Source organism: Thunnus maccoyii, chromosome 12, assembly GCF_910596095.1.
Source record: "Thunnus maccoyii chromosome 12, fThuMac1.1, whole genome shotgun sequence".
NCBI lineage: Eukaryota > Metazoa > Chordata > Actinopteri > Scombriformes > Scombridae > Thunnus > Thunnus maccoyii.
The window spans coordinates 10,469,197-10,489,531 of NC_056544.1; the positions used below are offsets into that span (position 1 = coordinate 10,469,197).

General features: G+C 40.6%; 2 protein-coding genes across 2 annotated transcripts; both read right to left on the reverse strand.

The window, feature by feature from the left end:
* Positions 1 to 432: 432 nt before the first annotated feature.
* Positions 433 to 13,485, reverse strand: agfg1b (ArfGAP with FG repeats 1b). The gene is made up of 12 exons (XM_042429216.1): positions 13,136 to 13,485; positions 7,521 to 7,614; positions 7,121 to 7,236; positions 6,246 to 6,384; positions 5,988 to 6,147; positions 5,712 to 5,819; positions 3,873 to 4,014; positions 3,354 to 3,433; positions 3,144 to 3,236; positions 2,774 to 2,932; positions 2,158 to 2,252; positions 433 to 1,939 (listed from the first exon to the last, which is right to left on the reverse strand). The coding sequence occupies exons 1-12, from the start codon at positions 13,300 to 13,302 to the stop codon at positions 1,880 to 1,882; spliced, it is 1,413 nt and encodes a 470-aa protein (XP_042285150.1). The 5' UTR covers positions 13,303 to 13,485; the 3' UTR covers positions 433 to 1,879.
* A 224-nt stretch (positions 13,486 to 13,709) lies between these two features.
* On the reverse strand, positions 13,710 to 19,187 carry zgc:110269 (probable flap endonuclease 1 homolog). Its single transcript, XM_042429217.1, has 11 exons — positions 18,956 to 19,187; positions 17,823 to 17,889; positions 16,826 to 16,928; positions 16,505 to 16,559; positions 16,339 to 16,400; positions 16,097 to 16,233; positions 15,622 to 15,682; positions 15,373 to 15,504; positions 15,140 to 15,285; positions 14,878 to 15,022; positions 13,710 to 14,656 (listed from the first exon to the last, which is right to left on the reverse strand). Exons 1-11 carry the CDS (start codon positions 19,182 to 19,184, stop codon positions 14,600 to 14,602), a joined length of 1,194 nt encoding a protein of 397 aa, XP_042285151.1. The 5' UTR covers positions 19,185 to 19,187; the 3' UTR covers positions 13,710 to 14,599.
* Positions 19,188 to 20,335: the final 1,148 nt, after the last annotated feature.

Here is a 20,335-nt window from a genome sequence, read left to right on the forward strand (position 1 = left end):
AACAACGCTTTCTTGGCTGGAGGTTTTGATGTGCAAATAAAAGTTTAGCATTCTGAAAATATATATTTTTTAAAACCGTACGTAACACAGCTGTAAACATACATCATACAAACACTTACATAGGGATATCACTCAGTTGCTCAGTTGTTTATTAGTAATCAGTAAGTAATGCAGTCTAACCTGCCATGTAACAAATTGCACCTTTAATGAAAGTTAGTGCTTATTTTTGCTGTTGATTCAACTTTATGTTCATTTTAGTTTCTATTATTTAGTCTAATGAGATGGAGAAGATATTAGAAACAAAAACTGATTATAACCTTTATAAAGGTAAGATATTACATTGCTGTTGTATTAGACTTCAGTTTGAGTTGAGTATATTTAGCCGTCTTTCTGTTGGAATAGAGAATAAAACATTTAAAATAGACTCAAAACTGTAGTTAAAAATCTTTTAATTTATTTATACATATATTTATATATGTACACATTTACTTACCTATTCTTGTAAAGAAACACATTGTCAAATTCATTGTTAGTCATTGGTGGCACAACTGGTACCCCAGTTCTCCAGAGTCACAGTCTGATCCAGTAATGAGATAAACCCTAGATTCATCTGTCCTTTCCCTCTGCACCATTTTAAAGCAAACTGTACCCTGTTCTTCCCCCCCCCTTAAGCTTTTTAATAAGAAGGCAAAGAAGACAGATTTCAAGGGAGTGTGGTGAATACAATATAACATTTCAAAGTTATTTTGTTCAAATGTTTTTTCCCCTGTCAGAACAGGGTCTGGTAAACCTGTCATTCCCTGTCAAGAGGACTACCTCACCTGTTATTTTGAGGTACACTCACAACCCTGAAGCTTACATCTTTACCATACATTTAAAATAAAGTAAATATCTGAAATTTGCTCCTGTGACATGTACAACCAGCAGGAGAGAGGTTACTTAGGGTATTTTGAACAATTTCACCAGTGTTTTATAGACTAGGTCGGGTTAGGGCACAAAGAAATACTCAAGAAATCTTGATGCCTGCACTCCTTGTGACTTTCCTCCATTTGTGCTCTAGCAGACATGCCTGTCCCCTTTACCTAAATCTAAAAACATCTGAAGTCTCTGCTGGCCTCATATCAAGGAGCTTCCCTTGGTTTCAAGCTAAAATCTACTGTTTTCAACAATTTTACAGGTATTGGAAATATTTAAAAGAATAACTGATCGTCCATTTTACAGTGTCACATCCAATTGCTTAAGATGTTACACTGATTTAAAAATATGTGGGTTTGGTTGCTTTCGGTTATAGGCAACTGTTGACTCTGGATCTAAACGTTATCAAGGACAATTTGGGCCTTAGTGCCAGTATAGTAGCAGTTATGCTAAAATAATAAAAAGAGATCCCTTTTGAAAATGAAATACCTGCATCTCCATGGTTGCTTCAAACCACAGACCATGGATTTGGATGGAACCCTGTTAATAATCTTAAATTGTATACCCTTACTTACGTAGATAGTTTGTAGTGGTTTTTTTTCCACAAGGTGTGTATATACTCACCATTGTTAACTCAGTCCTTGTTATACATAACATGTACTTAATTGTGATTACAAATGATGATATGCACAGAGCTTACAGTCATAAACAAAAAATAAAAAGCATATAATGTATTGTATATAGTCCAAATAGTACACTCCCCCCCCCCCCCATAACAGTCCCTTAGTCTTCAATATAGTCCTTTGTACTCCTTCATAGTGTTGTAAACTTTTTTTATGAAAAAAAAACAAAAAACATAAGTCTTTTTTTTTTTAGAAATGTACTGCCACTAATAGCGTGACGGAACGGGTGCGTTGAATATGTGCTGCATGCTGCCCTCTGTTGGCGAGGACTGGGAGCTGTGCTACAGGAAAGGGTTGGTGGAGGAACCCCCTGAAGGGAAGGACCCTGCTGGAGCTCCTGCCTGAAATAAGAGAGGGAGTCAGTGTTAAAATTTAAGACAGAAACAGGAAATATTCCTGCAGTGAGGAAATTATCCCTTCATACTGTTCTGCAAAATAATGTTTTTTACTTAAATCACTTGAATTGTTTTCTTGAGCTGATAAAGTCTCCACAGCATGTCCTTTATTTATTTTTTGAGTCTTTAAAAAGTTGGGAAAATAGAAGACAATGTATGCTCACCATGAACGGGTTATTGGACATGCCAGGGGCAGCCATGGGCTGGCCAAACGGTGTCATGGAGGGCTTGTTCTGACCGTAGACTGGGAATGCAGGGCCTGTGGGGTGATAGAGGGATATGGAATTACAACAGTAATTGTTTCATTGCAACTGTTATATCACCAGCCCATAAAGACTTGCACATAAACAGTCATTTACAATGAGCTAAATTATGAGAATAAATCTTAAAAAACTTCTACAGCACTAAGACTGTAAAGAGGAGGAACTAAAAAAACAGAGCCAAGCCCCAGCATGTCAGATTGCATTCAGGTGTAAACAAAACTATATGAGTGATGCCAAATTCGTTCATTGTGTTTCTGGTCCATAGCCCTGAACACAGCAGAACCCTAAAGCTTTGTACCCTAAATGCAACCGTTTATCACTGTGCAGTAGCTGCCACTGATGAGTCACACCTTTGATTTGCTGCAGCCAGACTTAAAGTCAGCTCGCAATGCAGAGGGCCATCATGTAGATAATACAATTCATGCCAGGAAAAATCCAACATATGATTAAAATCACTGACAGGTACTGCACAAGTAGAACAGGGTGAGAGGACAGAGGGATGTGGGAGGCCACTAACCATTAGACTGAGGGTGGTAGGCCCCAGGTTGAGAGTAAGGGATGGGAGCCTGGCCAGGGAATTGCTGCTGGAAGTTTCCGCTGAAACTGGTCGGGAGGCAGTAGGAGGACGCATTCCCAAAGCCGGCAGGCATGCTCATAGAGCCAGTACCAAACGAGGCTACGAGACACACGCAGCATGTGTGTACAGTGAATGCGCACACACACCATTTATGCACACACACACACACACACATACAAGGGGGGGTAAGTTCTAGATACAGTGGCAAATCACTAAGATTACTTTACAATGTAACTGGGTTACATCAACATAACACAAATGTCGAAGTAGGAAATGTGTGACACTAAACTCAAAACACACACACACACACCTGCAGCTGGAGCTCTACCATTGGTCTGGAAAGGATTGGTGGCCATCTCCGGGGCAACAGCTGCAGCGACGAAGGGATTTGTGGATGGGACGGCTGGATAAAATACAGTATGTTACAAAATCAGACTTCGAGCTACATGTGAAAATATTCTACTTTGAAAATGTATTTTCATTTTATATGCATCAGTGTAGTAGTAATTATCATGGCCACCTCCAAAGCTAGGCGGCATGCTGGGTAAAACAGGTGGATTCTGGGCTGGCGATGAACCAAGGACTGGTCCAAATAAGTTCCTGTAACGAAAAAGTGTTTTTACATCTGTTAAACACACGCAGTATGCATGACAAGCATTAGTTGTATGAATGTATTCACTGATACTGTGAACATTTCACTGCCTTTCTTTGAAACAAGCTGTTTAGCTGTGGAAGGAGTTCTTACAGACTTCTGAGTGGAAAATGTTGACTGGATCTGAAGATTTTAGTTGAGATATGTATGCATACTCATAGTGTCTACATAATATGATCAATATTATCATTTCACTGTGTGGAGGAACATTATTCAGCAACACACATTGCACAGTACAAAGAGTGTAACACTGAATTAATCAGATTCATGTAGTATTCATACGGGCGTGCAGAGGAAACACATGTAGGAAATGAACTGTTCATTTCTGGTGAACATTTATTGGCAGTGTTATTACAATATATCTGTCTGTGTCTGCCAGTCTCTCACCCTTGCACATTGCTGCCTGAGGAGACAGAGGAGCTGAGTTCATTGTCCAACTCAGCCAGAGCAGCATAGCGATCCTCCGAGCTTCCTGTGTGGGACTGAGCAGGGACGGCACTTGACATCGATGGGATTGGCACACCTCCACCTATAGACAATTTTTATTTTTAAATATACTCAGAGATGCACACACATACACTCTTAATGATAAAAAAAAAGACAAAGAAAAATTAGAATGATTGAGGGGAGAAGCTCTGTATTTTCAACCATCTGCACTATGTGAGGTTTAGGGCTAAATGTCCACTGAGAAGCTCCCAATTATTTCAAGTTGTATGTTTTAAGTAACAGCAGCAGGATATGCTCTGGGCATCTGTCACATAGGCTTGCCACAGTAGTCGGTGTTGTACGGTGGTCGGGAATATACCAGTTACATTACATGCCCACCGTCCATACCATCGTTTTGCTTTGTTGTTGTTTTTTTTTGGAATAGAATCCATTTAGTTCATTTTCGCATATTAGGGTCTATGTTCATCAAATTAAAAAAAACTCTAATTTTTAAAAAACTACCCTGTGTTATCAATATTTAGACGACGGATGCTACTATTGCTATTATAAACTTAAAAGTGTCTGCTCCATGACTGTTGTGGAAATATTTAGCGATGGTCAGCACCTCTGTGGAGAAAGTGCACATGAGCCTTAGATGTCTTAATGCTGAAAATGTTTATTGAAGCACTTGATCAAGGAGAACTGAAATAGCAAACATCGAAGTCTTCTGCAACTCTGATGCTGCCTCTTTCCGTTCTGCCCCCTGAACGTCTGACTCTTAGTCTTTAACAGATCAGCCTACAATATGAAAAATTAGTCTAATTGGTTCACTAGTTTCTAAACAAGGAACTGCATTTTACCCGTGTTAGTTCAGGTCACTGTCAGCACATTCTGGTTTGAATATCTGATTGTGACAATACAATCTACACATTCACCTATCTGTGTTGTCTAGGAAGGCCGTCTCTGACTTTGGTAACCATGGTAATGCTGATTTACCCTTTATCAGAGGCCTCTGCTTCCCCAAAACATCACAGACAGCTACTTTGAGTCTCAAGGAGAGGAGAGAATGTCTCCTTCTACTTAAGAATTACAGTGTGACCTCAAGGCCCAAACTTGACCCAATGTAACCCAATTTGTAACCCCTAAAGATGGAAAATTCCATATCAGTGACCATCTGCAGCAACAGAGTCACAGCACAGAGTAGCGGAGTGAGACATCTGTCCTCCCTCCTGCTCTCTGCTGTAAACACATGTAGCTGTTAGCGAGCAGCTGCTCATGTCTCCCCGGGTCTCAGTGCTTGTTTACGGCAGGAACTCTCCCGCTCTCTGCCTGCTCAGCCTGCTCTTGGTGTGTCTCTCTCCAGATGACAGGTGAGTGGCTCCGGTTCTGGTTCTAAGCGGTGGTCGTCCTCTGGCTCTTCCCCATGTCCATATGCACCACAGACCGGCTGTACACAGAGGACAATCCACTGGCAGCAGCCTGAAGCCCGCCTTCAATAACTCTTAAGTAAAGGGAAGATCTAAACTAAAAATATAACGTTAAGATCAAAGTAAGCGCTCTACAGATATTGGGCCTCATCAACGAATATCTCATCTTGTAAAACGTCCTGTGTAACCAGTAACAACGGTTGTTGTCACGAGTTTATTAATTCAGTGGGAAAATGTTCTCACTGTGGCATCCCTACTGTAGAAAGGGACTCCCAGTGGACACAGTGGGTAGGAAATGAGTGAGAGAAATACTGAGGTGAGTGTATGTGGACAGGGTGGAAGGAAGGAAGATAGTGGTGGGGTAGGGGGGTACCTGATGAAAAGGACTTTGAGGGGGGTGACGTGCTCAGATGGGATGGAATTGCAGTGTTTCCAAATGCATCAAAGTTGGCAAAGTTGGTGTTTGTACTACCCTGAGGTGCTGCAGCCATAAACAAGGAAAAATTAATACAGACAATGAATGTGGAAATAAAAACCATGGCAGGGCAATGCATGGAATGATGACAAACCAAAGAGTACACACTTCTATATATCTGCATTAGTCTCTAATGTTTAACCTCTTGGGACCTCCAGGAGGAATCCATCTTACCTGACTGGCTTTGAAAATGTGCAAAGTTGGCAAAGTTGGTAGAGCTGGCAGTCTGAGTGGGTGGAGCAGCAAAGATGTCTCCTCCCAGGTCTGAGAGCAAGTCAAACTTCTTCTCCTGAGAAGCAGCACTGTGAGCCTGGGAACGACCCAGCCCTGGAGACTGGGCGGTAGCCGGGAAAAAAAAAAGAGCAAATTCTTTAAGAAATTATAAATGGATATCTGATGGGCAAAAAAAGGCCCAATGTGAATTTGTTTTACCTGGCGCAACGGGGTCCTATTGAGCTGCAGGGTCTTGAGGGGTTGGACTTCTGGGGTGCTGCCAGTGCTGCTGGCTGAGGAGCCAGACACAGAGGCCTGGACGCTTGCTACTGCCCTTGCCTGGTCTGGAGGGACATACCTAGACATTCAGGAAAAAGCACCAGCATACACATATACAGACGTAATGAAAAGTCCAAACAGATACAGCTTTTGTCATTTGATCCTATTAAGGCTCAATGTGAACGTAGTGGAACCAAAATCTTTGTAAGTATTATACAAGGATGGTGTTTTGAACAGTTTTAATGGATAGGGTAATCATTAATTTGATTAAACCAATTACCATAAAGGAAGTATTTTAATCTGATTAAATGGGACCTTCATTCATAAGTTAAAGTGTTTAAAAGATGTGCTCTTTTACACCACCACTGCAGTAAAACAGGACATGTAGTCAATGAAAGTCCCAGAAAGAGAAGAGCCTGCTAACACACGGTTAACAAAGTCCATAACTATAAAATGGTGGCAAGGCAACACTTGAGATTCTCAACACTCTTCTTTTGCATCACAATGGATAGTAACAAGCCAAACAGTACCAGGTAACTTTTGACAGTGATGATTTAGCACACTAGAGAATTTAACCACCATTTCCAACTAAATGATTTATTGCGTTATGCACCCAGTGAGATTTTAAGATTTTAAATGTTAGACAGTGTAACTCTTAAACTCTTGAGATCTCAAACAAAACCATCTTGAGTAGTGATGAACCTTTGACTGCTTTTGATGCGATCTCTCAACAACAGGTTTTACACTTGAAAAAAAACAAAACTAAGAAAAACAAAATTAAAAAACAAACAAACAAAAAATCAAGTTTATGTTACCATCGTTTCTTTTCGTATTTTTCCTGAAGGAACTCTTTTACTTTCTGAGGTTCTCGGAAATCTGGAACAACCGATGTCCTGTCATCATAGAGGCCCAACCAGATGTGTTTACAGACCTACGGGGGGGGGGGGCGCACAGAGGAATGAAGGGGGGGGGAGGTAAGGAGGGGATTGGGGTGGGGGTGGTGGCAAAGCCGGGAGAGAGGTGAGAGAAAGTATAGGGGAGGGGGAGGGGATGACGAGAAATGGGGAAAAAAAGTAGGGGAAGAGGAATGCCAATAAAGTTGAGTAAGCAGGGCTCAGAAAAATGCCAAAATACCACTTCTGATTCATAGACAGATAGCCATTATTATTAAAATATGGTTAACAATGTGAAATGTTGTGAAACTGTACGTGATACCTCATTGCTGTGTTTCTGTAGGAACTCAATTTCCTGCTGTGTGAATGTGGTCATAGAGATGGACTTCACTCTGTGTGGGGGATTCAGCCCTCGCCTGTGGGTGGAGGAGGTTTTGTTAGCTGAAGAACAAGAGAAGCCAGATGCAACCCAATGCTATTCAAGTGACATGAAATGACCCACCAATACATCAGAAGCATTATTTACTGCCTTTGAATTCTTTAAAACTAAAATAAAAGACGAAAGTTAATTCAGAAATATGAGTGTTAATGTGACCTGGACCAATTTATAAATGGCTGAGATTTTGATCACAGTTATTGGGGACTTGTAGTAAATCGATGGACGAAGAGCAAAACCTCCTATCTGAAAAATGCATTTTTTGAGAAAACTGAAAAAAAACTTGTTTTCTTACAGAATGCTATTTGTTAAAGATACCCAATACATAATACACTGTTTTTGGACTGTATTACTAAATTATGTGTTAACAATACCGTAATAACCATACAAACATACTGTAAACAATACCACATAATATAGTAATACAGTTCCAAAAACAGAATATTATGTATTGGGTATCCTTAACAAATAGCATTCTGCAAGAAAACAAGTTTTTTTTAAACAAGTTTTCTCAAATAAGTGCATTTTTCAGATAGGAGGTTTTGCTCTTCGGCCATCGAAATGCCATAGTATATATATTAACAGTGTCAATAACATTATTAATCCCAACTGATTTTTTCCACATTTTATTGTTTATAAACATTAAAGCACATGGGATACAACTAGATTTTTGATACTGATACACAGAAAAAATGTATGCGTTACAGTTAAAACAAACAGCTTTAAACTTATCTAAACTAAATACAAATATAAAACACAAAAGTAATGTGACACATCTAAATCATACTCAGAGTGAAGTCACGTAATTAGTTAAACTGTAAGGGTGGGATTATTTTCAGTTTCCATTCACTGGTGTCCTTAGTCCACAAACGTAATGATATGAAACAATATGAAACATAATTGGCAGATAAGATAAAAGTTCCACAGCCTTTTTATTTTAAACAGTTAACTGCATTAATGAATGAATTAATGTGAAAGCATCTTGCAGTCTTCTGCCAGTATGAGAATAACAAAATGAGGGCAAGGCCGAGTGCTCCGCTGTGTTGTTATTAACGTCATGTCTCCAGTAGTGGAGAGCAGCCTCTCTGCTGCACTGTTAGCTCCGGAGAAATACATTGCTGTCCAACACACTGAACGGCCGCAGGGTTTTTGAGGTGAAACAGACTGAGCAGCAAATTATTTTCTTCACCTCAGAGTTGGTTTAAGTTATTTAATGCTGCACTGTGTGTTGGTCAGCCGGTCTCATTTGTTACTGCTGATCGCTGCTCTGTTCCGCTAATGTTAGTCTCTGAATGACGGCGTAGAAAGTTCACAACATACTTCACGTTCATCTTGCAAAGGTAATTATTTACTCATTAAATCAAAAATTCTTATAACCACTGCCTTTTTTGAAGATGAACTCTAACGTGTGTGCTGTAGACTGTCCAGGCACTGCACTGCCCTCGCAGTTGAATTTTGCCTTTTCGTTCTGTCAACATCATGTCATTAATTAACATTTAAAAAATCAATTTTTGACATTTGTGAATCAATCCAGAATCATCCAAGTCCGCATCAGGATGCATCTTAGAATCAATTTTTTGCCCCACACCTACTAAACTGTAATCTCTATGAACAGATATCTGCATATGAATTCAGAATCTGCAGGCAATGGGACAAGATTTTGGTACCAGAATGTTCTGGTTTCTGTTTGTAGTCCATTTGTAGTCCGAGTAGTATTGACCAATCACGTTTGAGCAGGCTTTGGTTGCATGCAGGTGAACAGTCCGTATGGAGAGCAAAGAAGTGGAATGCACCAGCCGAAATGCAATCTTGGAACCCATCGGCTATCCTCTGATGACGATTTAGCTTTTTTTAAAAATGTATCTGTATTCATATGAATATATCTGCTCCAGAGATTAGCCGAAATGTCGTCTGGGCTGTCTCAGGTTGCCAATTGGACTGTAAACAATGACCAATGCACGAAAGAGGAAGCCTTGGCCCAGATATCCATTTTCCGGACATCCGCTTGCTACACCAGAACCCCCAAAATATTGACTGTTGCCCCCCAGAGGCTATTGGGAGCCAATGGGTTCTGAGATTGGCTAAACTGAGATCACCTGTGTGTAAGGTGTGACAAGTCATATTAGGTTTTAACTACCTCTAGGTAAAATATATCTGTAGCTGCTAGTTGGTAAATTTTCTGGCAAAAATTACATCATGAAGACAAATGAACGTTGCCAACAAATATATGACATGGTCACTGGAAAGTACCAAACAAAAGGAGGATGCAAGAAAACTTCCAAGGCATTGAAAAGGTGGGGGGCTTACAATCTGTACAGCCTCCGTCATCCACCAGTGCAAACCACCGTTGGGTCAGATCAATCAGCGTCCTATGAGGATTCCCCAATGATCTTGTGAATCCAGTTGCCTCACAAGGTAAGACGGTCATAAATGGATGGTTCATCCAATCACCTGCCAAGTATTTTTTGAAAGTGCCTGCCCTTTTCCAAACAGTTTCCAAGGACGACTTCTAAGATGGTTCTGTTTAACAAACCATCTGGCTAGGAGTCTACAGCTGAACGAGGGGACACAGTGCAGTCAACAACTGTTGCCTCACCAGTTGCAGCTTAATGGCAGTTTGGCAAAACCACTGTTTAAAGAATAAATCATACGACATCTGAGCCTCTGTTTGCTAGGAGGGATGTGGGACACTATAGTCTGATGAGAAAGCTGGTGGTGGCAGCTTTAGGCAATGGGGATGGTTCTCTGATGCCAGCAGAGCGCTTGTGGAGGTGGAGAGAAAAGAAATGTAGAGAAATGCAGAGAAATCCTGGAGGAAAACCTGCTTTGGTGCAAAAGAAAGGAGAATTGTTGTTCACTGCAGCTAGACGGGCCTGAGCAGCCTTCCAAAAAGAATGAGGAAGAAGTACACTGTCCAGATTTATAGACGTATCCACAGAGACTTTCAAGGCTGTAATTGCTGCCAAAGGTGTCTTTACCAAATACAGATTTCAAGAGGGGAAATACTTCTACATCTAATCAATTATCTTGTCTTATATTTGCACTTAATTTAGATCTTATGTTGGAGATTTTTTTTTAAAACCTTGACATTAAAGTGTGTTACATTTGGTTTATCAGCATCCAGAAAAGCCTAATCTACTATCACTGAATGTTGTAAAACAAATACAACAGGAAAAACGTCCACGACAGTAAATACTTTTTATACGCATGGCATTTCAAAAACTCAAAAGTAGTTACTGATGTGCCACTGTGATTATTCTGTACAGTTTACAGGCCCAGACTCATACAACTGGAAAGTATAACCTAGTGAGTACATTATCTTATCAGTGCCATTTTTCCTAGGATGGTGACAGGTTATATGCATATGATTACAAGATACAACGCAATGTGTCTAGATCCTGCTCTATACACACAATATTTGTCCACATGTAGAGGGTAAATACTGCAAGGCTGGGATCCTCCTATTGGCAATGGCAGTTACTGGCACCTCAGTGGCAGCCTGTGGCACCAAGGTGGCAGCCTGTGGCACCTCAGTGGTGGCCTGTAGCACTGTGTTGGCAGTTGAAAGACTCGCTGTCAACTAGGATGGGGCAAAAATTTCCTTGTTTGTTTTCATGACAGGTCAGCAGCCATAAGTCTGTTTTAGGATGGTTGTTGAGCAAACGTTCTACTTTTTTGTTTTTCATTCACTTTACGCAATTACTTCCGCCAAGGAGGTTATGATTTTGCCTGTTTTTAAATAAAAGGGAACAAAAGTACACTCTTTACTAATAATTATGTTTATAGTCATTTATAACAATTAGCTACAACAATGGAAAAACAAATCCTCTGTTCTATTATTGTAAGAGTGAAATTGTGTTATGTAAACATAATTGCGTAAACACAGGTTTAAACATAATTGAGCTAACATAATCTAGTATATTCTTATTTAATTGCCATCTATCATCTTGTTTACACATATTTAGTGGTTACAGTAATGTTATGTTGATATTCTGGTATCTGGTGGTCTAGCTAGTGGGTGCTGTTCAGGCAGCTGGTAATTCATGGGGTGGAGAAAACAGGGAGGAAGTCTTATTAGTCAAGAGTGTTTTTTTGTTCCTTTTTATTTCAAAAAGGGCAAAATCATAACCCCCTTGGTGGAAATAATAACGTAATAGTGAACAAAAAAGTAGAATGTGGTTGCTCAACAACCATCCTAAAACAAACAGCTGCTGACGTGTCATGAAAACAAACCAGAAAATTTGGCCCTGCCCTAGTTGACAGCAAGTCTTTCAAATGCTGACAGTGCCACAGGCTGCCACTGCGGTGCCACAGACTGTCACTGCAAAGCCACAGGCTGCCATTGCAGTGTCAAAGGCTGCCGCTGCGGTGCCACAGGCTGCCGCTGAGGTGCCACAGGCTGCCGCTGAGGTGCCAAAGGCTGCCACTGTGGTGCCACAGGCTGCCGCTGAGGTGCCAAAGGCTGCTGCTGAGGTGCCATAGGCTGCCACTGCGGTGCCACAGGCTACCATTGCAGTGCCACAGGCTGCCACTGAGGTGCCACAGCCTGCCAGAGCCACTAGGAAGATCCTGGTCTCCTCACCTGACAGGTAAAACATCACACGTGCTGACAGAAAAGTAAGTAGAAATGTTTGGCTCAATACGAGAAACTAAATGGGCGTAGGCAGTACGGATATTGCAATAATCAAAGTCATTGCCTAAATCTTGGCAATAATTTCATTTGAGTTTCTGAGGAACAAGAAGTGGTTTCATCAGACAGCAGCTAGAGGCGACCCACTGCCCCACTTCATCTTTCAGCTATTTCAAGCTGAGTTCAGGGACCCACCCTGCTCCTGCTTATCTAAAAGGTGTGTGTGTGTGTGTGTTTGCGACATTCCTTGTTGGAGGTGCAGTTAAAGTTCAAATAGAGGAGGTTCCCGGTGTTGTCTGCGCCCCCCCCCAAATAATGTTCCCCTCCTGTTAGACTTGTAGCACTGTAACAAAGATAGCTGGTTGGGGTTAAGTTAAGCTTGGGGTCAGGTTAAACACCTCACAGGACGACTGGATGGGGTTAGAGATAAGGTTGGGTGCAGGTTAAGGTCAGGGGAAACACATATCGACGGGAACACAGACCACGACATAACACCGGGACACGTTTGACGAGCTTTTTTCTTAAACAGGGCGGCCAAATATCTGACTGTAAGGTATCTGAACGTAACGTAGCTAACCTTCACTACACAGACAATAAGCCATTGTGACCGCCTCTCACACTAAATGTATATATAACTGCACATTTAAATCACACTGAAGCAAAGCTGTAAACAAACCAAACTGCCGACACTACCGACCCAAACCCAACGGCCTCGGATAGAACCGAGCTAGGTAAGATAACGTTACCTGCCCGGACGATAACGCTAGCTAACGAGCTAACGGAACCGCCAAAGTCAGTGGTGGACCGCACAAATAGCCTGGTGGACAATGTGACCAATAAAGACGATAGCTTCACCCAAAAGGAAACTCACAAGATCCCGGAGCAGGTGGTGCAGACGAAGGAGCCCACTGTCATGTTGACATAGGTCGGGCCGCGCTGGTCGCAGTCGAAGCATTTCCTATTCGCGGGCAGGCTGGTCATTTCCCGGAGCATCTTTAGATGAGTCTCCTCTTGCTTTCGCTTCGCACTCGTCGCCATGGCCAAAGAAAAACACAGCTTGCTGGTATCACCGGGGGGAGGGGGGGATTTGGTCAATGACCCGGGATGGGACGGGTGTCTTCAGGGCAGCCTTGCCGTGTACGACGGCGGTGTAGCCAGGCAGACACCTTGCTGAGAGGTCTGGCTGGTGAGAGACTGGGCGACTGACAAACTGCTTCTTCTGTGTGGGAAAAAAGCACAAACCGACCGGCTTCACGTACACAGCGACATCCGTCGGTTTGGAGGGATGCCTCATATTTTTATGCAAAGTTTTACACTTATTTTAAAATATATCAACAAAAAGTGCAGTTGCTTTAAAGGTTTTGCTGCGAAAAACGTCACTTATATACAGTATTTTCCCCAAACTCACGTAATCACACTCATCATAAGAATATCAAAAAAACAAATAAACTTCAACATTATTTTTTATTTAAAAAAGGCCCACAGCATTACACATGAAAACCATATAAAAAAACAAAAAAGTATGGCCCTGTATGGTTACAATATTCTTTTCAAAATCAAACAACACGTGTTTTCACATGGATTTAAACATCTCAATATCTCTTTTAGACATGATGCTACTTTAGTGCATGTTTAAAAATTCAAGTCTTTGGTCCCTGCCTTGGCACTGCTAACACAACAGGTGCTCATTGAATGTCTTGTGATGAGACATCCCCTGTCTCCCGTTTTGGCTTGCGGGAAGGCCTCCCTGACAGTGATCACACTGTTCTCTTTCATAGCCGTCCACCGCCTGCTCTGCGTTTCTTTGGTGGGTTTGCAGGAAACTGCACTGAAGAATTGCTCTGTGATTTACATTGTGGGGGGAGACTGCTTTCCAGACAAGATCAGATTATTGTATTGTCAGTAGGGTGGTGCTCCCATTCAGAGACCAGGACGTGAAGTCAGTGTCTTGCACGTTGCCTGTTTTGGCTTCTTTTTAATTCAGTGGAAACTAGAAGACACTTTAGAAGAGCACAGTCTTCTGCTAATGCAAAACCATTACCCAACATGTAAAGTTACTGCCTCTGATACTGTTGAAATTTGTTATTACACAAAATAAAAAAAGAATGGTACACCGTTTAATTGCTAATATGTCAAAATTGCTGGACTTTCTCATCAGCACAGGAATGAAACATGACAGTTAAAAGAAAATGAGCTCAGAAGATCAAGATTGGGATCACAGCTCTGTCAACATCGTTTATAATTTTTTCGAGACATCTGTACATGCAGACAGGGATGTAAACAACTTCCATCCAGCTTTGATGGTGGAGACAGTGAGCAGCAGATGGCGGTGGCCTTATTTCAACTTTGGTCTCTTTCTGTTGCTGCTTGAAGAGTCTGCCACATCCACAGGCTAAAGGAAGCAAGAGAGAATGACTGTTCAGACAAACCAAACACTGCAAATGTATATCAATAGTTATATATATCAATTTTTTTTCAAATTCTTAGTATTCTGCGTGATATAAAAGACAGTTTTCCCTGCTTTATGACTTCTTAACATGATTGGTCCAAATGTTTCGAGTTGAGTTTTGATTTCAAGTAATATCAATAATTATAGCTGGACTGTGGGTTTACCTGCTCCCTCTTTCTAGTAACTCTGAAGAAGTCCTCCATGCGAGTCTGCCTGCTACGTCCCGCTGCCTTCTCCTTTTCCCTCTCCTCCCGCTTACATTCTCGTATCTGACGGAACTTCTCCATCCGTCGACGGACCCTGTCCTCCCTAAAAAATGCCAACATAAAACATAAATAGAGTCAGAACTAGCCTTGAAAGAGGCAGAGAATTACGTGAAATAAAAGACGGACTGGCTTTAGCAAAAATTCAGCCATGAGTACATACTTGCCACGTTTGCTTTGACAGAAGAACTGAACCAAGGCTTCTTCATCTGGCTCAGTCCAGATGAGTTCAGGAGCTTCAATTTGTGGTTGATCCAAGAATAACTTCCGTGCTTCTTTGTACTTCCAGAAATGTGGCACTGGATGGGTCTGAAGGACAGCAGATATTCATATCTTATTAGGATCTTACACATTTTTGTACAGAAACCACTGAAAGAAAAACAAAGACCATAGTACCTTTCTTTTGATATGCAAAATCACATTCTCGATAGTACGGTGCTTCTGGATCAGTGTCAGAGCTCTCTTTGGACCCAAACCAGCTATCTTGTCACAGTAGTCACAGCCCAGCAAAATACACAAGTCAACAAACTGGTGGAGAGGTGGCAGAAAAAAACATGAGAAGAAAAGATAATTCTGTTATAATAAAGTATAATAAATGCCTTCAAATCTCTCAGCAGCGTGCTTTAGAAGATGTTTTAGTCTTACCTCCTTGTGAGTGATGTCGAGTTTCTCTAACAGCTTGGATAAAGAATATTCAACAACTTCACTGTAAAGAAGGAGACCAACATTAGATCACTTTAGAGATCAGTCTAGAAATGATCCACAATGAAAGAAAACAGCTCTGGGTGTGTGAGACAGTGAAGGATGTCTCGCAGCCATTCAAAGTGAATTCACTCATAAGCTACATATTGCTAATGTTGTGTTGTATGCAGCTCATTTTTGCCCAACCTGCTATATTAACAATGCTTCAAGTAGATTTTCATTCACACTGAAACTAAGGGACACCGGTCAGTGGCTGCTTGTAAAGGAGGAAAACACACTCAACAACCTAAGAACCTACAGCATGCTTTGAAAAATTGGTATCAATTTAGATTGTGGATGATTTGTAATAAATGGACTACAACATGTAAAAAGCCAGTGCAATCCTTTACGCAAAACATATTAACTGCACAGTTCTTACCTGTGCCTCTTGGCATTCAGCTGGCGAATAAGAGTACTGGCTCCAAACGGGAGTGTGTCCATGTCCTCTGATGCTACAGCGTCCACAGTCCCCACCCTCACCAGCCAGGCGCACAGTGCCTCAGCATCCGCTGGAGCCTGGAGCACAAGACAAAGACAAAGAGAGAAAAAGAGGGGAGAAATAAGTGAACATGTAGGAAATATGAACAAATATAAAGTATGGATTTTATGTGTAGGTTGTACCTGGATGACGGGTACACCCAGAAGCTTCAGGAGCTGGAGGCAGTCTTTGGTTAGGGATGATGCTGTGTGCAGCACAAAAGAGGATACACACTGCATGTCAGGAATACATTCAAAAACTAATGAAATGTGCTTTGGGTTATCATTTACATTTTCTTTGTGGTCGTACCTGCGCCTGATCGGTTGGGAGCGCACCAACCCGCTGCCTCAGCTCGTTTCTTAAGCTGCAGGAATAACAGGAGCCTCAATCAGGATGTGTTGCAGTGATTTGTTTCACACTACAAGTGTCTGCTGTCTCACACTGGTCAATCAAATTCACTTTCACTAGCTTGTTTTTAGATATTTTTGTCAATCGGCACATGTAAGGAGACCAGTTCTACTGAAATTAAGTGCAAATGAAGGAAAATTTCAGAATAGTCTCTCTCTGACCTATGACTGTTTGTTTTGTATCGAGTTGAGCCAAAAGATACAGACTGAAGGTGTCACTTACAACAGCTGTCTTTTCCCAGGGAGGCTTTCCGTCAAACACAAAGACTGGCTTTATGTCATGTTCTAGGAAAGTGAGCGTGCGAAAGAAGACACCTAACAAGGGGCTACAGAGAAGAAATCAAGGACATATTAAACAAACAGTGCAGACATACAGATACACTGGGTGACCAGAAATAGAAATCCCTGTATAGTGAGAAATTAGTGTTTATTTTGAGTCATTGCTGACACTGAGTCAGAGAGGTCTTGACTCAACTCTATGTTGACTGTGGTTTGTGGTGGTGCTGTGTTGGATTGCAATATTTTATAAGGCACAAATTGAGTCAACACAGTAACTAAAGCAGCAGTCACAACAAAAACTCACACAAGATCCCCCACAGCGCCTCTTTGTCCCTGGAGCACAGCCAGAGGTGCCCTCCAATAGCACTGAAGCTCTAGATTAACTTTTATTTATTTATCTTTTTTTCCCTCTTTCTTCCTTTGGTTAATTCTGTCTCCCCCTTATGCTTTACCTCCCCTCTTTCACACTAAAATCCACCAATACAAACAAACACACACCTACCTAAACACATGCATGCTACAATAAGGAAATCTAAGCCAAACGTTTTGCCCTTTTTGTTTATTTGTTCGTTGGTTTGTTTGCTCTTTCGTTGTTCTTGTTACTCTTGCCTTTTTTCTCTCTTCTTGTATCAGTTTGTTTGAGTGTAGTTTTCCCTATTGTCTTGTGTTCCGTCATATGTTGCTTGTTTTCGTATAAAGTAAAATTAAAAATTAAAAAAGCAAGGTTGTTGCAGAGCAGTTGTATCAGACTGCTTTGCATTGTACATGTGTTTCTATTTTTATGGACACCCAACACACTTGGATGGATAAGAGGAATCAATATATATAGTACATATATATATATATATATACTACACTAATCGGAAAAAAGAGAAAACCGTGTGACACAATGAGCTATTCTGTCTGTTTCTCCAGACATGATGGCTCATCAAGGAACTGACCTTAGTGAAGGTGTCGCTGCACGGAACTGGTTCACAACAATAGATGTATCCAGGGCGATCACTTTTCCTGTGGAGTGAAAACAGCACCAACATCATCAGCATCATCAGCATCAAACAGTACAATTTCCATTTAGTCATAAATGGCTTGTCCACCATTTACCACTTACCTGGCAGCAGATTAAAATACTCAATATAGTGTGAATGACGGCTTCAAAAGAGACTTTTTTCTTGATGAAATGTTTTCTAACAGATGTATTAATATGCTGTCAGTGATGCAGATCTATGTTAAACCTTTATTCTAAGCTTGACTTTGACTTCATTCTATTAAAAGGCACAAAACCAGCAGTAAACAGAGCTGGTTAGACAGACATGTCTTTTTACAGGTTCATGTAGCACTGTAACACTGTGAGATGAACAATTCTTCAGTGACTGTTTTTCACAAAGGTTTTATTTTAGTTGTGTTGCAATTAGTATTTAAATCATTAACTTAAGAAAAGTAGTAATACAACAGTACAAAAATACTCTATATATACTCCCATATAACAAGTTAAAGTCCTGCAGTCAAAATAATACAGTACAGAAGTAAAATAAGGAACTTTAAAGTGAAAAAAAGTAGTTCTGTGAAGTGTTGTTAAGTTAGTTCATTGATATTATGTGATTACTACTATTATCAATAGCAAGTAAGTAGCATTTTAATAGCTAATAAAGTTAGAGCCATTTAACTACGTGGGTAACTCTCATCCAAAGGTGATTATATGTTTAGTATGTACAATATTTTAAAAGTACAATGTTCCCAGTTAACTAGTAAAAGTTCAACGTAGCAGGAAATGGAAATACTCTTAAGTACAAGTATCTCAAAGTTGTATAAATGCAGTACAATAGTGTGACATTTGTACTTTCCATCGATGCGTTTTAGTGGTTACATTTTACTGTGAGTCTCTTTTCATACTTTATTTTAAACATTTTCATCGCAGTGGTGTTTCTTCTAAAGATGTCTTGTTGTGTTGCAGCATCAATCACTGTTAGCTAAGTAGCTAATGGCTATATGCTAACGCTAACGATCATGTTAGCTGCAACCGCTTTGACATACAGTTTATTTTGTAAATAAAACAAATTGATGAAAAATGAGTCACCTGTGTAGTCACTGATATCCTTGTAAGACACAGAACCAGGAGCATCTGAGCGGATCAAATCTGCCAGTTTGGTGATCCCCATTGTACTGACAGTACTACTGTGGCATTCATGTGCCATCGGAAAAATAGTTCTCGACTGAGAAAATTCAAGTGAACGCCCCCTCAAGTCGGGACAACTCGGAAAGTCGGCGAAAGTCTTAGTACACGACTTGCTGACAGTTGACGTCATATACGCAGCAACATGGCGGGCGAAAGGAAGTGTTTAGCTGAAGAAGAAACTTTTTCACTTATTCACGTATTGCATATCAATTTTTTTGCAATTTGTAATGTGATATTAGGTTGTTATTGTTAGTTGCTGTCCACGCAGACTGACCCAGATCAGTTAGAAAAGTCTATTAACGTTAACCCTGTTAACAACACTGCAAAATTTATGGTGGTTTTAGGGGATATGATGGTGCAGCAACAAGTCTGGGACAAGATACAACATATCTTTAATGTAGCATCCATTAGAAGAACGACCTCCCAACTCTGGAAATGGGACCACCCTAGCAGCACGTGAATGCAGCATAAGGGTTTTCTGTTGTAAGAATACTTCCAGTACAAGAAGAGGAAAAAAACAGGTAACATTTAGTCTTTTACCAGATTAATTGCCTTTTATGGAGGGCTTGTGGCATTAGAAATGGGTTTGAGGTTTAATTAAAAAGAAACTACCTCTCTGCAAAGACAGAGAAATGTCCAGACAGGTGCTGAGCTCCTCCTGATGTTGCTCTGTAGTCAACACAGCAGCAGGGGTCAGCATTGCACAGACACATGGATCTGACAGAAAGTAACATCATCAACCATCATTTATTACAGCAAAAATATTTACAAACGACAAATGTATTAATGTATTACAAAGAAAGTAAAACATTTAACTTAAAACTCCAGCTTTGAGTGATAGGTACAGTGCTTAACAGAAAAAAAATAAACTGCAATATTTTGTTGATATGTGATAAATAAATCTCCATGAAATACATCATTATTCCAAAATAATGACATCAATATTTCATATACATATCCACCTATTACACATGATCATATACACAATAGCTCTATGACTTGTATCACACTGTATGATGAATAAAACCACACAGTCCATGATAATGTCTCTTGTGGAAAAGGTGGGAAAAAAAACTCTGGAAAGCAAGCTCAAACTGCAAAAACAGCATGGGAATACATCATACGATGACATCCTTGGAGTTCTTTTGCCACTTCATCAAGCTCATAATGAGTATAATTTATGGGTGGGAAGGGTGAAGGACAAAACTACATCACTTCAATAGGCTATTAGGGTACTGTACACACATGTTTTGGGTAATGCAGAACTCAGAGGACATTCAG

Bases quoted from the DNA above. Each gene is read 5' to 3' on its own strand.
- agfg1b (XM_042429216.1), bottom strand. From the start codon at position 13,302: ATGGCGACGAGTGCGAAGCGAAAGCAAGAGGAGACTCATCTAAAGATG. The intron at 6,385-7,120 runs GTAACATAAACT...CTGAATGTCTAG, and splicing joins AAATACGAAAAGAAACGATG to GTATGTCCCTCCAGACCAGG. The intron at 5,820-5,987 runs GTAAGATGGATT...TTATGGCTGCAG, and splicing joins ACATTTTCAAAGCCAGTCAG to CACCTCAGGGTAGTACAAAC.
- zgc:110269 (XM_042429217.1), bottom strand. From the start codon at position 19,184: ATGACGTCAACTGTCAGCAAGTCGTGTACTAAGACTTTCGCCGACTTT. The intron at 16,929-17,822 runs GTCAGTTCCTTG...TCTTCTCTGTAG, and splicing joins GCAGCGACACCTTCACTAAG to CCCCTTGTTAGGTGTCTTCT. The intron at 14,657-14,877 runs GTAAACCCACAG...TGCTTCCTTTAG, and splicing joins TTACTAGAAAGAGGGAGCAG to CCTGTGGATGTGGCAGACTC.